Source organism: Ornithorhynchus anatinus, chromosome 4 (assembly GCF_004115215.2).
Source record: "Ornithorhynchus anatinus isolate Pmale09 chromosome 4, mOrnAna1.pri.v4, whole genome shotgun sequence".
NCBI classification, from domain to species: Eukaryota; Metazoa; Chordata; class Mammalia; order Monotremata; family Ornithorhynchidae; genus Ornithorhynchus; species Ornithorhynchus anatinus.
In genome coordinates this window covers 88,525,796-88,544,915 of record NC_041731.1, presented here as the reverse complement: position 1 = coordinate 88,544,915, position 19,120 = coordinate 88,525,796, and the positions used below count along the sequence as shown (strand labels likewise).

At 42.9% G+C, this 19,120-nt stretch overlaps 1 protein-coding gene across 4 annotated transcripts in view; it reads left to right on the top strand.

Annotated features, from left to right (window-relative positions):
- The window catches only part of CDC14A (cell division cycle 14A), a 191,664-nt gene that overhangs the window by 155,472 nt on the left and 17,072 nt on the right, over nt 1-19,120 (top strand). For 2 of the 4 annotated variants that reach the window (XM_029062852.2, XM_029062850.2), the window contains 4 exons: nt 2,168-2,283; nt 4,946-4,993; nt 7,686-7,814; nt 8,616-8,946. In XM_029062852.2, coding sequence (XP_028918685.1) covers nt 2,168-2,283; nt 4,946-4,993; nt 7,686-7,814; nt 8,616-8,946 — 624 coding nt within the window. The remainder of the gene's footprint in view (nt 1-2,167; nt 2,284-4,945; nt 4,994-7,685; nt 7,815-8,615; nt 8,947-19,120) is intronic. The other 2 variants (XM_029062853.2, XM_029062851.2) reach the window with 2 other exon arrangements.

Sequence of the window (19,120 nt, the reverse complement as noted above, 5' to 3'; positions counted from 1 at the left end):
TCACTATACTGAAGCCCTTTTTCCTTTTAAATCACAGCTCTTGGCCCACCACTGGAAAAATATTCCCCGGGCCCACCCAATTGCTAATATTCCAGCACAATTTATGTTCCTCTCCGTAATAATTAATAATAATTGTGGTATTTGTTAAGTGCTTACTGTGTGCCAAGCACTGTAGTAAGCACTGGGGTGTAGATATAAGGTAATCAGGTTGGGCACGGTCCATGTCCCACATGGGGTGCACAGTCTTCATTCCCATTTTACAGAAGATGTAGGAGAGGCACAGAGAAGTGAAGTGACTTGCCCATGGTCACACAGCAGACAAGTGGTAGAGCCAGGATTAGAACCCAGATACTTCTGACTCCCAGGCCCATGCTCTGTCCACAAGTTTACACTGTCCACAAGTCCACACTGTTTCAAACTCCTCCCAGAGATCAACTGCATTAATGAGTGCCATGCTAATGTTGATTGTCTCTACTATCTACTATTAGAGAAGCAGCGTGGCTCAGTGCAAAGAGCACGGGCTTTGGAGTCAGAGACCATGGGTTCAAATACCGGCTCGGCCACTAGTCAGCTGGGTGACTTTGGGCAAGTCACTTAACTTCTCGGTGCCTCAGTTACCTCATCTGTAAAATGGGGATTAAGACTGTGAGCCCCACGTGGGACAACCTGATTCCCCTGTGTCTACCCCAGTGCTTAGAACAGTGCTCGGCACATAGTAAGCGCTTAACAAATACCAACATTATTATTGTACTAAGCATTGGGGGCAAATACGGTACAGTACAGACAGATCAGGCACAGTCCCTGTCCCACATGGGATTCACAGTCTAAAGGGAGAGAAGATGGGAATTTCATTCCCATTTTACAGATGAGGAAAATGAGATACAGTAGAGTCACTTCCCAAGGTCTCAGAACGGGCAAGTGGTGGAGCTGGAATTAGAACCAAGGTTTCCTACTCTCAGCCCTGTGCTCTTTCCACTAGACAGGACTACCTCTGTGTTAGGTTAGGCACTGTGAATGCTATTTAACTTGAACCCCATGCATCTAATTCAATGCTGTGCCTCCTTTGAGGGCTCAATTAATATTTGTTGACAGACTGACTGTCCAGTTAGTATGCTGCAGAATACTCAATGTGTCCATTCTTATTCAGAGTTTTAAAAAGATTGGGAAAACATCTTTTGCATTGAGATTATTGGTTAGAGGGAAGGCTAAGGTGCAACTGTTTTAGGAAATAGAGTTGGCTTTGATTTTTGAGGCCTGGCCCAACATCTTAAGTAAGCTAGGTGAAGATAAAGCAACCACAGATGGAGCTCATCCTCTTATGTGTGAATAATCAGCTGGTTTTCTCACATACTGGGTTCAAGCTGACAGAAAACTAGAAACCCACGTGGAAACCCTGAGATCCCAGCACTGACAATTATAGATAATGGCGAGCCAATGTGATAGATAAGATGTCACTGTCACATATTCTATGAGCAAAAAATTCTGACCATAATCTTGTGGCTGGAAGCTGGCCGCCGCCATTACAAGCCACCAGGAAGATCGATCAATGGACGACGACCTTTGGTTTGGGCATTGTGCACATCCAGGGTTCAAGGATTCTGCCTGCAGTTCATTTCCAGGGAGCTCCCCAAGAGAAAACATCAAGATCGGTTTGACAGAACAAGAAAGAGGCCAAGCAGCCTACGGTACAGAACACAGCACTCAATGCTAGAATCAATAGATGTGGAGAGGAGAGGCAATTCCAGAAATTGGCATAACTGGCAGGTGGCCTAGGCTGTGTGCAGGCATGGCATGGGCTGTGCCTGAGCTAGAGTTCTTCCAGCAAGGTTTTCCCTACTGTTGGACGAAAAAGATAAAATTACATTTCATCAATTCTGAATAAATGAAACATGAAATGTAATTTAGGTAGAAGACAATGTTAACTTTTATAGTCAATTTATGGAATTTGCAGCATTGAAATCTGTCAATCTTAGGAAAAAGCATATGTTCAAGGTGTATGTTCAAAGTATTGAAAATACTTTTTGACTACGAAGAACGTTGGTGGTCAACCTCTTTTTGTTTCTTTACTACATATGCATGTGTTATACGTTAGTCAGTATGCATTCTCACAGTGGTATTAAAAATTACTCTGGTCTTTCTGAAATTGTCTCTCCTTTTTATTTTCCAGAATGATTTTGAGGAGGAAAGGGATTTAGAACCAAAGAATGGGGTGACACAGGGAGACAAACTCCGCGCCCTAAAAAGTCGTAGACAACCCCGCTCTATTACAACTGGTATGCTCAGGTAAGCCTGTTAGGTTTCCATTCTGTGTGCATTCCCTTTGATCCCTTTAGGGATCTAAAAATGTATGATTGTTCTTCTATCCTAGTCAGTCTCCTTCCGCTAATACTGCCGTCATTTCTCAATCATCCTTGCCATTGGAGGGGAGAGAATGCTGTAGGGACATGGAAGAGCCGGGCAGAGGGGGAGGTGGCTTTGGGATCTGGCTGAGGGTTGACAGTTTGGCCCTGGGTCACTGGAGCTTGTAGACAGTACCATTATTCTGGACTCGTGTAGGTGGTGGGTAGTAGGGCTAGATGCCTTCCCTCTGCGTCACCTGGGCACCTGACAATGAACCCCCTCCTTAAGCATTTTGATACTCCCCCCAGCTCCACAGTAATAGTAACTGTGGTATTTGTTAAGTGCTTACTGTGTTCCAGGCACTATAGTAAGCGCTGGGGTGAAAGTAAGCCCGGGGTGGATACAAGCAAATTGGGTTGGGTACAGTCCCTGTCCCACACAGGGCTCACAGTGTTAATCCCCATTTGACAGATGAGGGAACTGAGGCACAGAGAAGTGAAGTGACTTGCCCGAGGTCACACAGCAGGTAGGTGGTGGAGCCGGGATTAGAACCCAGGTCCCTCTGACTCCCAGTACCATGCTCTGTCTACTAGACTATGCTGCTCTTGTGTGCATGTCTTTACACTCTGCCATATCCCTCATCAGTAATTTATTTTAGTGTCTGTCTACCTCTCTAGATTGTAATTCCTTGTGAGTAGGGATTGTGTCTATTGACTATTGTATGGTATTTTCCCAAGTGCTTATAGAATAGTGCTTTGTACACAATAGTGTTAAGTGAATACCATTGCGTGATTGATTGATTGAGAAAGCTGGGAAGAAGCAACCAGGCTGAGATAAATTACAGAGCAAGTACTCCACATTGAGATCATTGAGAGCTGAGTGTATTCAGTTCTCATTTAGTGCTTTGTTATTGCTGATGGATTTTTTGCTTTATTTTTATTTGCCCCTAGACTGAGGACTTCATAATTATGGCCATTTTTATTATAGAAAAAAACCCATACCCATAAAAATTAGGTGGGGGAGGGAGGGAGAAGCCAAACCCCAAAAAGCTGTTGGCATTCCTAGAGTTGTAATCCTCTCCCACAGATGGCACCAATTTCAGTTTGATTTCTACCTTCATCCTGGCCACGGATTAAACAGCTCTTGCTGGGGTCATTGAAGTTGGCTAACCATTGCTGCTCTAATAACTGAGCACCAAAGTCTCCCTCTTCCCCAACCCACAGTATTTTTGTTCTTTTTTATTTTCTGGTGTTTAGAAGTAAAGGTATGTCCCATAACATTGCTCTGCACATAGTAAGTACTCAATAAATACTATTGAATGAATGAATCTGGTAGGACCCTAAAACAAGATAATAAAAATGTAATTTGGAAACCCAGTATTTAATGGGTATTGAAAGCAGTCCTTCAGAACAAGATATCCCATAGGTCCTAACTCACTTTCCATTCATCATTTTTTGCAGTGTGTTCCCTTCTTCTGAATGACTATTAAAATTCCCTTTAACAATGACATTCACCCTCTCCATTTATTTACCTAAATTGTTTACAAGGAGGACACTTTTTTAAAATAAAATAGGAAGTAAAATGAAATGCAAGATTTGTGTTTAAAAAGCTCAACCCAGAAAGTTAATTTTGTCTGTGTTTAGTAATACCATCTCAAGAATGGTGTTTAATAGAGCTTATGGCGTGCTTATTTTTTGAGTTTCTTAAAATCATTCTTATCTCCTGGGAACGATTCCTTTGCAACAACTTGATAAAATAAAACTTCATTTACAACAAATGCCTGAGCCACAGGTTGTTTTTTTTTTAGCTGAGTCCACTTGGCTTCTGATTAGAAGAAGTCTACATTAGGGAAGAAAGTGCTTCATCCCCAAAGGCAGTGTGGTCTAGTTGAAAGAGCATGGCTCTGGGAATCAGAACCTGTGTTCTATTCCTGGCTCTGCCTCTTACCTGCTCTTTGATCTTGGGCAAAACACTTAACTTTTCTGTACCTCAGTTTCTTTTTCTGTAAAATGGGGATTAAATACCTATTCTTTCCCCATTTAGACTGTGAGGCCCATGTAAAAATAATAACTTTTATTATTAGTGTGGTATTTGTTAAGGTATGTGCCAAGCACTGTACTAAATTCTGAGGTACAATGTATACAGATTGGACACAGCCCTGTCCCATACAGGACTCAGAGTCTAAGGGACTGTCTGACTTAATTATTTTCTATTATTATTTTCTATTATCCTAGTGCTTAGTAGTGCTTGGCACATAGTAAGTGCTTAACAGATATTACTATTATTACTATTATTATCATTATTATTATTATTAGTGTGAAGCTGTCATGGTAAAATACTATTAGCCAAGAAAATGTGTGCTGTTTCTTGGTCTGATACCTGAATTTTAAAGAGTGTAAACATTCCAGGTAAAGGCACAAAGTGTAATCCCTCCATTTATCCCTATTCATCAGTACTCTTGCTAGTTGGGAAATTGTTTGGGGTCCTGTTTCTTCCCTTTAAATCTAGTAGTTATCTATGTCTGTGCAAATGTTTTTCTAAGCAAGTGAACCCAGACCTTAGTCTTCTTGAGTGCTGTGTGAACATCTGCTTTTGATTTCTGTAGGCTGGAGGATATGAAAATGCACACCATAACAATATCACAGCCTTTCAGGTACTGATCCTGATGCTTGTGAATAACCTGCTAACACAGACTCTCTGGGAAAGTTCAGGCTCTTTAACTTGTTGAAATCATAACCAATAGAGTAATATTTTTAAACTCTAGTGCAAATCTAGTCAATTGATCATATTTATTGAGCGCTTATTATGGGTAGAACACCATACTAGTGCTTTGGAGGGTAGAAAATAACAATGTAACAGACATTCGCAATTGAGCTTGCAGGGCTCATCTGCTCTTTTAACCCTTCATTTTTATAAAAATTGCAATTAAAAACTCTGTCAATGTATTGTTTCTTTTTAATCATAAAAAGGCCTACACTCAAGGCATTGACAGAGCTCTATTGGAAAGTTTGGAGTTCCATTCTGTGCTGCAGCTAAACACTGCTTTTCAGTGCTAATTTGCCTTTGACTAGATTGTTAATATGTGACTTCTCTAGGGCAGGAGGACCGAACTGTAGCCATGCGAGCCTCATCTAACCCACCATGATCATTTTAATAGCCCTTCATCTTGAAAAAAACAACAACCCCATACTTGGTCACATTTTATGTCCCTCCCCTCTATGAGCTTCAGGGGAACTATGGATGGATGGCTTTGTCCTCTGCCTCAATCAGCTGCTGGCAATTTCTGCTCCATCATTACCCAGTGGGCTCTTCTGACTCTAGAGTAGGAGGGGGTGAGCCAGATTATCTTCCTTTTCCTTTGTGATAGTCATATTTCCCCCTTTTGCCCTTCCAAGGCTTCTACTCAATATTACCACAATGAAGAGTCCTTGAATTTGGGAGTTGAGAATCTTTTTTTGTGGTATTTATTAAGCACTTAATATGTTCCAGGCACTGTTCTAAGCACTGGGGTAGATACAAGCTAATCAGGTTCAACACAGTGTGTGTCCATTTGGGTCCCAGTCTCAATCTCCATTTTTACAGTTGAGGCACAGAGAAGTGAAGCGACTTGCCTAAGGCCACATAGCAGACAAGTGGCAGGGTTGGCATTAGAACCCAGGCCCTTGATTCCCAGGCCCATGTTTTACCCATTAGATCATCCAGTCCCAGAGGCCAGTTTGAGGTCCATTGGTCTAGCTGAGGAATGTGTGGTCCTGTGTCATCCCTGAGTAGCTAAGGTGGTTCCAGGACTGTTCTAGGCATTCTGGTCTGCTTGAGGGCTGGCAAGGGGCACCAGTCCCCTGCACCCATCTCGGAAAGTGCCTAGATCCGTGGGTCCTATGGAACTCTCCCTGAGGCCAGAGTCACCGGGAGAAGGGCCACACTGTATCCTTTGGTGGGGACAAAGGGGAGGGTCTACCTGGTTCAGTCTTGCAGCAGTTTGAACTGGGCCAGAACCAAACCAGCTTCCAAGGGTGGAGAACATTGCATTTTTTCCAGTGTCATCCCCGTCCCCACCCCATAGTGTATTTCTTTGAAGAACTCAGTGTTTTTTAAATATGTGAAATGATTTGTTTTTGTAACATCGTGGTAAGTGGGTACAGAGAGGACTCTACCCTTAATTTTGCCTCAGTAAGGGAAACCGAATCAAAAGATTTTATTAATTATACCCTGACTAAAGTGCTTTCACAATAATAACAACAGTGTTGGTATTTGTTAGGCGCTTACTATGTGCAGAGCACTGTTCTAAGCGCTGGGTAGATACAGGGTAATCAGGTTGACCCACGTGAGGCTCACAGTCTTCATCCCCATTTTACAGATGAGGTAGCTGAGGCACAGAGAAGTGAAGTGACTTGCCCAAAGTCACACAGCTGCCAAGTGGCAGAGCCGGGATTTGAACCCATGACCTATGACTCCCAAGCCCAGGTTCTTTCCACTGAGCCACCCTGTTGTATCCTGATAACATCCCTTGTGAGTTAGGTGTCACAGATGAGAAACGGTGACCCAGAGAGATTAAATGAGATTCAATGTCTGAGATGGTACAGCAAACTAGCAGCTGAGCTGGAATGAAAATCCATCAGTTTCTCTGCCTCCCACATCCCATCCTACTTATAACATATTGAACTGAGGCCTAGGGTGTCCTACCTCAGGTCTTTTCTCTAGCCTTAGCTTTCCCCTTCCCTGCTCTGGAAGCTGGATATCTAGACCCCTGGAAAGAAGTTGTTTAAAGCGTATTTTAAATGGCTTCTCAACCCTTTAATAACAATAATAATAATGATGGTATTTGTTAAGAACTTACTATGTGTCAAGTACTGCCTCATCTGTAAAATGAGGATTAAGACTATGAGCCCAACTAAAGCACAGAGAAGTGAAATGATTTGCCCACAATCACACACAAATAAATGGCACACAGACAATGAAACAGACAAGTGGCAGAGCTGGGATTAGAACCTAGGACTTTCTGACTCCTAGTCTTGTGTTCTAACCGTCTGACAACACTGCTTCCCTTTCTAAGACACTCTGAGTTTCACACCCCATGGTGGCTGAGCTGATAGTGGTAGATGAGGCTGTTGTGGTCTCAGAGATAGTTCTGTGACCACAGATGGAGCTCATTTTCCCCATGAGCTGTCTCTCAGTTGATGCCGCTGAGGCAGTAATGCAACTACCGGCTTATTAGATTGATTTTAACTGGGCTTAGAGGCCACCAGTAGAATTCATTTTGCTTCTCAAATATGTCTGTCCAAAATAATATAGTATTTCTGAAGGTTTAATGTTGAATGTGGTGCTTTTTTTCCCTTTCCCCAAAGATCAAGCACTTCCAGTTCGTCACCAGGGACTGTGTCTACTTTGAAGTCCTCCAAAGTGGTAGTGGCCCCCTCAGCCTCTGCCAAGAGAATAAGCAGATGTCCTGCCACCTCCAATGCTAATACAAAGAGGTATGTTCTCTTGCCCTGCAAGTGGGTGATGCCTGTTTAGACGCTGGATATATCCTCTCTCTTCACCTCTAGTGCTCAGTGTTGTCCTCTAACATGCACACTGACGTTTGGTCTGACAGCGGTGGAATGGATTTAGGAGTTAGGACACCTTAGTGGGGAATGGGTGGGGGCCTTAGAGCATGTAGCCCTTACTTCAGCATTAACTGTGGTAGCAGGATGTGGGGGGCAAAAACAAGGAACAGCAAGGAGCATATGTGCTGAGGATCTATTTTCCAAATAACTCCCCTTTTCCCACTCTTTTAACACTGAAACAAGGTTTAAACTGAACATTACTTGATTTGGTGCTCTTAAGTTGCACTTTTGATTTCTACCTATGTGGCAAATACATTTGGTTACTGGAAGCTAAAGTGGCCATTTATTTTTTATATTAAACCTCTTATTTGAGTTTCACAATGATTACAGATGACCCAGAGAGGAAAATTCCCATCTAGTTCTAGGACACCAAGGGATCTGGCTGTTTCGTCTCAAGCTCCTGGTTGAGAACTTTATAGTCAGCCCACGATTCCAATAGTAGTGATTAAAATATAATGGACATTTGTTTATATGGTTATATAGAAAACTTTTGCCAGGAAGGGTTAAAGCTGTGTTCTCATCATTTACATTTTTCAGAATTGTCCTCATCACCCTCCCCCAATGGCCTTGATAGATGTCTTAAATTTGTGAAATCATGATATGGATCTACATTGTATGTGCATGTGTGTGTGTGTGTTTTTTTTTTCCCCACATGTGTTTCCCATTCAGCTTTTCCATACACTCCCGACTAGCCAGTTCTCTAGGGAACCTGCATGCTGCTTCCGATGACTCAGAGAGCAAAAAGACCTCAGCACCCTGTAGGACAGTTTACCCAGTAAATCATATCTCCAGTCATTTGACTGGCAGCTCGCAGCCGACTGCCAGAAATTACCATGAACTGAACAACAACCAGTACAACCGAAGCGGCAATAGCGGCGCCAACCTCAACAGCCTTGTCGGCCCTCACAACAGAACCAAGACAGATGAGCACAACACCTCCCAAACCTCCTATCCCGGGCTTTCTACTTCTTCGGCAAGATACCTGAGCCGCTCGATCCCCGTAAGTTTGCAGACCCCTGGGACTCCTGTTTGTGATTTGTGTCCCCAACCAAAGCCATCGGGAAGGAAACCTAGCCATCCCAAAGAAACATCTTGATCCCTTCTGGCGATTGCCACGCATAAGTTCTTCCTCGCCCCTCTGGTAGTAAAGAACCTTTCAAATCTGTGTTTTCCTCATGTATCAGTCTTTCCAGCCATCCCTCTTAGAAAGGTAGCCAGCACCGTGCTTTTCACTAGCACCGCTTCTGTGTTGTGTCTTTCATGTTATATTTCCAAATGGTTCAAAGTGGAGGATGCCCCCTAGCAGCTGATGAGGATGACTGGATTTCTCTTGTACTGGGAACACAGGCTCTGTGCCTTGCTTAGTATAGTTGTGCATAAGGTAGCCGCAGTACCTGAACTGGGTTGACTGAATATTTTTTATGGTATTTTTTAAGCACTTTACAAAGTGTCAAAAAGTGTTCTAAGTGCTGGAGGAGGTAAAGGTCAATTAGGTCAGACAGTCCCTCTCCCACAAGGGGCTCACAGTCTAGGTAGGAGGGAGAACAGGTATTGAATCCCTGTTTTACTGTTGAGGAAACTGAGGCTCAGAGAAGTCACTTGACTTGTCGCAGGTCACGTAGCAAGCAATTGGCAGAGCCAGGATTAGAATTCAGGTCCTCTGACTCTTGCTCATTCCCATGCTCTTTCCACTAGGCCATACTGTTTCTCCTCATACAAAAGAAATTGCTCATTTTCCCCCCAACTTCCTCAAGTTTTCAACCACATTTGATTTAGAGCAAACTTTCTAGTACTGAAAAATGTAGGATTGATCCTCTCTGGGTTACCTGAATGGTTTAGGTAGTCGAGAAGGGAGGCAGGGCTAGAGGTTCAGGGAGATGTACAATAGTATGGTTGAACTTAAACTGATTTTGTTTTATGTGAACCCATTGCCCTCCCTCGATGTACAAAAGTTAGGTCAGTGTCCTCATTTTAGAGAAGGGGAAACTGAAGTAGGACCTGCCAGAAAAGAATTCAGGAAATTCAGGACTATGGATCGAGTACTGAGTGTGGAGTCGGTACACACCAGGTTTTTGGTTCCTTATCTGCCACTCTGTCCTTGGGTGACATCCCCAGTTGTGTGACTCAATTTATCCATCTGTAAAATGGATATATGATAAGTAGTGGCCCTCCCTTTCCTCATAGAGCTGTGTGTTCAACTGGGGTGGGAGAACAGCTTGAACTCGTGGACACGTGATAGAGAGACACAAGACATTGAAATGTTAAAATGTCAAAACTGGTGGATTTGTATTTAAACAGCATGTTCTGTGAATACCTAAAATTCCCTCAGTAACTTCCTAGCAAAAATACTCAGATACACATTGACACATTGCTGTTATTGTTCGTGGAATATGTTTACCATCTTCTTTAGGGAATTTCAAAGACCCAGAAAATAGGGGGCTCAAAGGGCATTGGAAAAAAAAAAGTCAACATTGAAGTGGTGTCTCACTTGAATTTCTTATAAACCTCTAGCTATTTCACTCAATTATTTATGGTGAGAATGAGATCAGGACAGAAAAATCTTTCAAAATAATATAAAATAGTCTTTCCCCTGAATCTTGCCTTAACTCTTCCCCTTTGCTTTGCCAGTAATGGCGAGGCCTAATAGAACAGCCTTAAAAGATCTGGAGGACGTCTGTGTTCTTCTTGATGTATTTCTGTGGCCAGATTTCTCTCTTACTTTTTTTACTTCTCTCCATGGAAGGTGGGAGTTTCAAATAACTGAATTGAAAATTTGAGTCTGTTTGGTTAGCTGTGGTTATTTCCTCTCTCCTTGTCCTTACTTCATTCCTCTCAATTTACCTTCTCATTGTAGAAGAAATCATTTTAGAACTGCCCAGCAGAGCAACTGCTTAGGAGGGAAGAAAAGCCATTTTTGCTAAAATGCAACAGTTGTGCACTTTAAAAGAGCCTCGTATTATAGAAGAAAATTGTTTGACTGAAGAAAATTGTTTGACTGAATTCATTCAGTCACATTTACTGTGTGCAGAGCACTACATTAAGTGCTTAGGCAACTACAATACAACAGTAAACGAGCACATTCCTTGCCCACAATGATCTTTCAGTCTAGAGGTAGGGAGACAGAAATTAATATAAATAAATAAATTACACATAAGTGTTGTGGGGCTGGGAGGGGAAATGAACAAACGGAGCAAATCAGGGCGATGCAGAAGGGAATGGGAGAAGAAAGTGGAGCTTAATCTTTCTGGGCCTTGGTTCCTCATAAGTAAAATAGGGGTTAAAGTAGACTGTGAGCCCCATGTAGAACAGAGACTATGTCTGGTCTCGTTATCTACTCCAGCATATAGGGAGCACTTAATGCCATGATTATCATTAATAATAGTCGTAGCATTTAATAGGTGCTTACTGTATGCCGAGCCAGTACTAAGTGCTGGAGCAGATACAATATAATCAAGTGGGACATAGTCCTTACCCCTCATGGGTCTCACAGTGTAAGGGAGAGGGAGAACAATTATTTAATGCCCATTTTACAAATGAAGTAACTGAAACACAGAGAAGTAAAGTGACTTACCCAAGGTCATAGGCAGGTGGCAGAACCGAGATTAGAACCCAGGTTCTTTTGATTCCCAGGCCCGTGCTCTATCCATTAAGGCATGCTGCTTCTCCCACACTGTCCTGCCACTTGGGCTAGTCACCAACTTCTAAGGTCATCCAGCAGGCAAGTAGCAGGGCAGTGTGCGAGAAGCAGCATGGCCTAGTGGATAGTGCATGGGCCTGGGAGTCAGAAGAACTTGGGTTCTAGTTCCGACTCCACTACTTGTCTTCTGTTTGTCCTTGGGCAAGTCACTTCACTTCTCTGGGCCTCAGTTTCCTCATCTGTAAAATGGGGATTTAGAGTGTGAGTCCCATTGTGGGACAGGGCCTGTTTTCAACCTGATCTTCCTGTATTTACCCCAGTGTTTAGTACAGTGCCTGGCACACAGTAAGTGCTTTAGCAAATACCATTAAAAAACCACATAAAGTACTGCAGGGTACAGTGCAGTGTGACTTAGTCTGGGAAACGTAGCAGAATATGCCTCAACTAGTGCTTTCTGTCTTGCCCAGAACCATTTTTCAATCAATCAATCAGTAATATATTTTAAGCACTTAGTGTATGCAGAGCACTGTCCTAAGCACTTGGGAAAGTACACTACAACAGTTTTGGTAGACATGGTTCCTGTCCACTGAGTCTACACCAAATCTGTTGAGCCAATCTGCTTGAGCCAACTTGGGTAATATGTTATACCAGAACAGGCCTTGTGGGAAGAACATCCCCTAAAATTTCCACCCTGTTTTATCTAGATGGTGAAGGGAAAGCAGAAGTTATAGCCAAAACACGTCTTAGAATGGGAAAGGTTTGCTAACTTTAAGGAAACACAGGGATCAAGAATTTGCCTTTACATGAAATAAAGTAGGATGGAGGGGGGTTTCTGGTTTCCGACTCTCTCTCCAGTTCCTGTAATATAAATTGTTTAATGAAGTTGGCTTATTGTCAAAGTAAAGTAGGTCGTGGATCCGATTCTTTCAAAAGAATTAGCTGTAGGACAGCTGAAGCATTCGGGATCAGAACTGTGGTTTTAACCTCTTGGAAGATGAAAACTGAGTAGTGACTCATGCCCACCAGAAGCCCTCAGAACTACGCAAAAGCTCTGAGCAACTGGGGGAGTTTAGAGGGAGTCTAATACGTTAAAAGCTGCAATTATCATCTCTCTTTTGAAAGCTGCAATTGCTCGCTAATGTTACGCAGCCATTCAGCAGCCCCCGAAGTAACACCTAAAGATGATTTCCTGGTTCCATCATTAAATGTTTTAACACACACAGCAAGAAGCAAGATGAAGGAACCACTGGGGCTGTGACAAACAGGGGAACTGTAAGACTTTATTTTCATTTCTCCTCTCACCTGTCCTTGTAGCCTCAGATTTTTCATGTGATCAGTGTGATAGGTATCATCGCGTACCTCCTAGGGTCTCTTAAGATTCTGAACAACTATGACTTTGAATTTCCATATTTTGGTTGCTAGTCGACATTGTAGACATGATTCCCTTTCTGATTCATTCATTCAATCATATTATTGAGCGCTTACTGTGTGCAGAGCGCTATACTAAGCACTTAATTAGGGTTGGATCCCTAATGGGGTGAGCGGTCCTTAGGAGTCATTAGCTCCAGTGGTCCTAGGCAGTGGCCAGGGTGGGAAGCACTTTCTACTTGGTAGAGCAGTTTCCGAAGGATGGAGGGTGGGGTTGTGATTCCCAGGGAAAAATCCTTAAAGGAATCAACGAAAAATGGAAAGAACACAGGATGGGGAGTTAAGAGACTTGGATTTTAATTCGGCCTCCACTATATGATGCTATGGAACCTTGGGCAAGTTACTTAACTTCTCAAGGCCTCAGTTTCCTCATCTAAACATGAGGATTAAGTGCCTACTTGCCCTCCCCTTTAGACTGTGAACCTCATGTATATCTGATCTGATTGTATTTTTTCTACCCCAGCTCTCAGCACAATATTGGTAGATAGAAAGTGCCTAACATATACCACATTTAAAATTGTTAATATCAGTGACAGAAAATTGTATTAAGGGATCTCCCCCTTAGCTCAGGATCATGCCAGGATGATGGCGTCCAATTCACTGCTCCCTCCTCCACAAGAAATAATAATGTTGGTATTTAATAATATTGGTATTTGTTAAGCGCTTACTATGTGCAGAGCACTGTTCTAAGTGCTGGGGTAGATACAGGGTAATCAGGTTGTCCCACGTGAGGCTCACAGTTAATCCCCATTTTACAAATGAGGACTTTAAATTTCCCACAAATAGAAGGAAGGGTACAAACATTTATAAGAAAAACTTTCATAAAGGTACTATTTCTAGAGTTAAGATGGGTGCCTGACATTTGTTTTGGTTTAATATATACTACCCTTTTCTATAAGAATGTATCTGTGATCTCACTTTATCTTATGATTTGGGTAAGGATTATCATCTCAATTTTACCTATTGGGAAACTGAGGCGCAGAGGGATGAGACTTCCAAATGTCTCACAGTTTGTGGTAGATCTGATTTTTTTATCAGACTGTACTGTCTTTCTTGCTGTATTTATCTTGCAGTCACGCTAATCTTTTAGTTTGGTGAATCCTTCATACTTCAGTCAGTAAACCCACTAAATCTAGCATTCAGAGGCTTGAAAAACGTTTTTGAAAGTGGTAGTGCTTGGATTTTCATTTCATTTGACATTTCTCATGGAACTGACAGTCACTTCTTATTGAGCACTTACATATGCAGAGCACAGGGCTGGGGGCTGGGGGAGAGCAAAAGGAGATAAAAAGCATGGGCTCAAGAAACTTAAAGCTTAATGTGGGAAATGAGAAACACGAACACATAATGATAAAAACACATAAACATAGAGGCCATAACTCTCCAACAGTTTAATCATCCTTATCAGAGGTGAGGAGGGAAAAGCGAAAGGCTTGGGTACCACCCTGTCCCCACCATGACCAGGCAGTGTTTCCTGATGTGCTTTCCTCTCCCCAACACCCATTCCCCACTCCCTGCTCCATTCCTGGACTTGATCCCCCACAAAACAGAGGAGCTTGTAGAGGTGGAGAAAGAGCATGGAGAGGATCAGAGGGGAGTCCTCCTCATCCTCCCATGTGACATGCACTCCAGAGACATGTCTACACCAACATACACCCCCCCCACCCACCCAACCTTCACCCTGCCTGCCCTGAATCTGTGGACCTTGCATTTTGGGTCAGAGTGGTGGGTCCAAGGTTAAGGAGAGGGTGGGAGAAATTTATTACCTCATATCCAGCAATGGTAGGGAGAGAGTCTGGGAAAGGCAGAGGAAGAGCAAAGCACTCCTAAGCCACCTCCTGTACCCTTCTCCCCTCACTATCCTCCCCTTCCTCCCCAGCATCATTATTAACAGCAGAGTCCTGGCCTCAGCCCCATAGGTAAATTACGAGGAAGTAGATACTATAGTGGTAGATTGGGGACTTCACTTCCTATGCTACCTAGTCCCCTACCTCCCTCTTTTCCCCTTTTTATTCCCTGACTGCTTAATAAACCTTCCTCTACCAAGAAAATTAGCAAGGACACAGACATGCTTCCTGAAGGAAGTGAATAGCTAGGAGTGGAGTTGGGGCTTTGAACCCTTGACTCCAGTGCCCAGAATTTCAGCCATCCACTGCCCCAGGCCAGGCAGCACCCCAGGAGGCATCCTGGGATGAGAGAGCAGAGGGGCAGCAGGAGCAGAGAGGCAGCGACTTGGATCAGGGGCAGAATATGGGAGGCTCCTCCTTGGGCTGCTGGGGCTCTGGCTGACAGTGGGCTGCTCTGCCTGGCACCGGCCACCTTGTCCCTGGGCATGTGCTCAGGTGGGAAGTCGCTCTAGACCACCCAGGGCTGTGGACCTCAGTAAGTAGATGAGGAGGGGGTTAAACCTTTTGAAACAGAGGGATCTTCTGGGGCATGAGTAACATGCTTCACCTGAACCAAAATGGCCCCAGAATGTGAGCATTAAAAATATAAAAGCTGGTACAGTCGTTTTTAAGCTAAAAACTTCAGGTCTAGGCAGAAAGGCATGAAATCTGGATTGATCCAGTCTCTGGGAGTCATAATTTGCAGTCAGAGATGTGCTGGAGAAAGGGATGAGGGCAGATTCAACTGCTCATCAAATGGGAAAGCTGGTAGATGGAGCTGTTGGTGAAACCACAAAGTCCAAATAAAGAAATGTTTCTACATAAGTGCTAGAAGCCTAAAAACTAAAATGGGCTAATGGGAATGTTTGATGGCTAGTGAAAACCTTAACATAATTGGCATCTCTGAGACTCAGTGGAGGGAGGAAAACCAATGGGAAACTACCTGCCAGACCCTAGAGGAAAAACTGGGATGGGTGAACAGACAGTGTGGCATTGCGGGGTAGACACAAGTCAAATGGTAATATCCTCAAACATCTGAACAGGTAAGAGAAATACTGGGGAATTCCTTTGGATAGAAGTTCCCAAATTAAAAAGATAACTGTAGGAGTACTCTATAATAGAATGAGGAGTGATCTGGAAGTCTTAGATGACAATGGGGAAGTTGTAAAACTAGGGCAGTTAGTAGCAGTGAGGTATTTGAAACCAATTATCCCCCCATAGATTGTCTGAATAACTCATCAGGAAGCGAGGGAGAGGTGAACTTTTGGAAAAGAATGAATGACTGTATAGAACAGCTAGTTCTCAAGACAGCATGGCAAGGTCACATACAGGAATTTTCTGGCGCAGTAAGCATATGTGGGAAAGTCACTACGCATTTGTGATCCCAACCTCATAAAATTTTAACATGCTTGATCCAGAGAAGGGAAGCCCAATTAAAATGAACATGGGGATATTTCATTTTAGAAAGGGAAACTCTGAAAAGACACAAACCTTAATTAGGAAGAACCTGAGCAGGAGAACTGAAACACAAATGATTTATTGGAAGCCTGGAAGTTGTCCAACACCATTATATCTAAGACCCAGATAAGTGTGTGCCACAGAACAAGCAACACACAAAGGAAAAACTGTGGTTACAAATAATAATGATAATTGTGATATTTATTAAGTGTTTACTCCATGCCAAGCACTGGGGTAAACACAGTATTTGCAAATCAGATACAGTCTATGTTCTACACAGGAATCACTACGTAAGTAGGAGGGAGAACAGATAGTTAATCCCTAGTTTAGAGATGAGGAAACTGAGGCATAAAGAAGTTAAATGACTTGCTGAAGGTCACACACAGGGAAGTGGTGGGGCTGGAATTAGAACCCAGGTCCTTGGAGTCCCAAGCCCAAGCTCTTTCCACTTAGGCCACACTTTATGGCTAACTGGTCATCAGGAGGAAAAAGTCTTGTAAAAAAAATAGAAATCCCACCCAAATTAAAAGAACAGGAAAATCCATGGATCCAAATCCCAACAAAATATCGGTGGGCAGATTACCATCATATTTCCATGACATCTCTTTGTTTTTCCTGATTTAAACTAAGTAATTTTTTCTACTTTCGTTCCTCATTAAACACTATCATTTCATCCTTGTTTGAAGTACTCTGTTTAATCTCTGAGTTTGGTAAAGTTATGTTTTTTCACCTATTTTTCTTCCTTTTTATTTATGAGTTCTTTAATCTCTTCTCCTTGTCATGGCATTCCCTTAATCTCAATGTTGGCTTTCATCTGAGGGACATCTGAACTGAGCCGCAATATTGGTACACCTATTGGTAGTTCTCCTTCAGCTAATGAGTCTTTGCTGACAGTGCAGCAGAGAATTGTCTTTTAGTAAACTGTGGCCAGGTTCTTAATGTGTGAGACCCTGGAGTCTGAAATGAAACCAACTGAGGGTGAGGCTCATGTAAATTGAATCTCATCATGAAGGCAGGATTAAAAAAACACACCATCGTTTGAAGGGTCAGCTTTCCTCTGGATTTCTACTTTTTAAAGGACTGTTCTGTTCCAAATCCTTGTTTACACATCTTAATAATCCTCCATTTCCCACATTAAAACAAGTAAAATAGGATCCCATGTCTATTCCTGTCAAGAAGAAACAGGCAGCTAGTCAAATCTCATTTAATATTTGTTTTCTCCACTGCCCAGTTTTTATAGTATTTGTTACACCCTTTCTGTGATGTGGCAGGGACTATAATAAACACTGGGTAGATATAGCCCCTTAGGTTGGACAGAGTCAATATCCCCATTTTACAGATGAGGTAGTTGAGGCCCAGAGAAATGAAGTGACTTGTCACACAGCAGACAAGTGGCAGAGCCAGGATTAGAGTCCAGGTCCTATGACTCCCAAGCCTGGGCCTTTTCCAATCCTCCAGGATAATGATAATAATAATGATGGTATTTGTAAAGCTCTTACTATGTGCTGAGCACTGTTCTAAACACTGGGGTAGGTACAGGGTAATCAGGTTATCCCATGTGGGGTTCACAGTCTTAATCCCCATTTTCCAGATGAGGTAACTGAGGCACTGCGAAGTTGTGGTTTGTCCAGAGTCACACGGCTGATAAGTGCAGAGCTGGGATTAGAACACATGACCTCTGACTCCCAAGCCCATGACCTTTGGGATGCTTCCCTGGTCACTGGTAATTTGTATCTACCCCAGCACTTAGTACAGTGCTTGGCACATAGTAAGCCCTTAACAACTATCTCAATTAGCTTATCTGTAAAATGGAGATTAAATCCTCCTCCCTGCGATTTAGACTGTGAGCCCCATGTGGAACAGTGACTATGTCCAACCTTATAATCTTATATCTACTCTAGGCTATAAACTCCCCCTCTCGACTGTAAGCCCTTTGTGGCCAGAGAACATGTCTACTAACTCTGTTATACTGTACTCTCCCAAGTGCTTAGTACAGTGATCGCTTGTGAGCACTCAGTAAATGCAATTGAGTGATTGATGGGACACAGTCCAAGTAGGAGGGAGAATAGTTTTTGAATACCTGTTTTACAGTTGACACAGAGAAGTTAATAACAATAATGATAATAATGGTATTTGTTAAGCACTTACCCTTTGCCAAGTAATAATAATAATAATGTTGGTATTTGTTAAGCGCTTACTATGTGCCGAGCACTGTTCTAAGCGCTGGGGTAGACACAGGGGAATCAGGTTGTCCCACGTGGGGCTCACAGTCTTAATCCCCATTTTACAGATGAGGGAACTGAGGCACAGAGAAGTTAAGTGACTTGCCCACAGTCACACAGCCGACAAGTGGCAGAGCTGGGATTTGAACTCATGAGCCCTGACTCCAAAGCCCGTACTCTTTCCACTGAGCCACGCTGCTTCTCTAAGTACTGTACTAAGCGCTGGGGTAGATACAAGTAGAGGGTCCCACTTGAAACTCACATTGTAAATAGGAGGGAGATTAGGTATTGAATCCCCATTTTGCAAATGAGGGAACTAAGGCCCAGAGAAGTTAAGTGACTTGCTCAAGATTATACAGAAGGCAGACTTTGAACCCGTTGTTGGGTAGAGATTGTCTCTATCTGTTGCCGAATTGTGCTTTCCAAGCATTTAGTACAGTGCTGTGCACACAGTAAGCACTCAGTAAATGCAATTGAATGAATGAAGTGGCAGAGATGGGATTAGAACCCAGGTCTTCTGACCCCGAGGCCCATAGTTTTTCT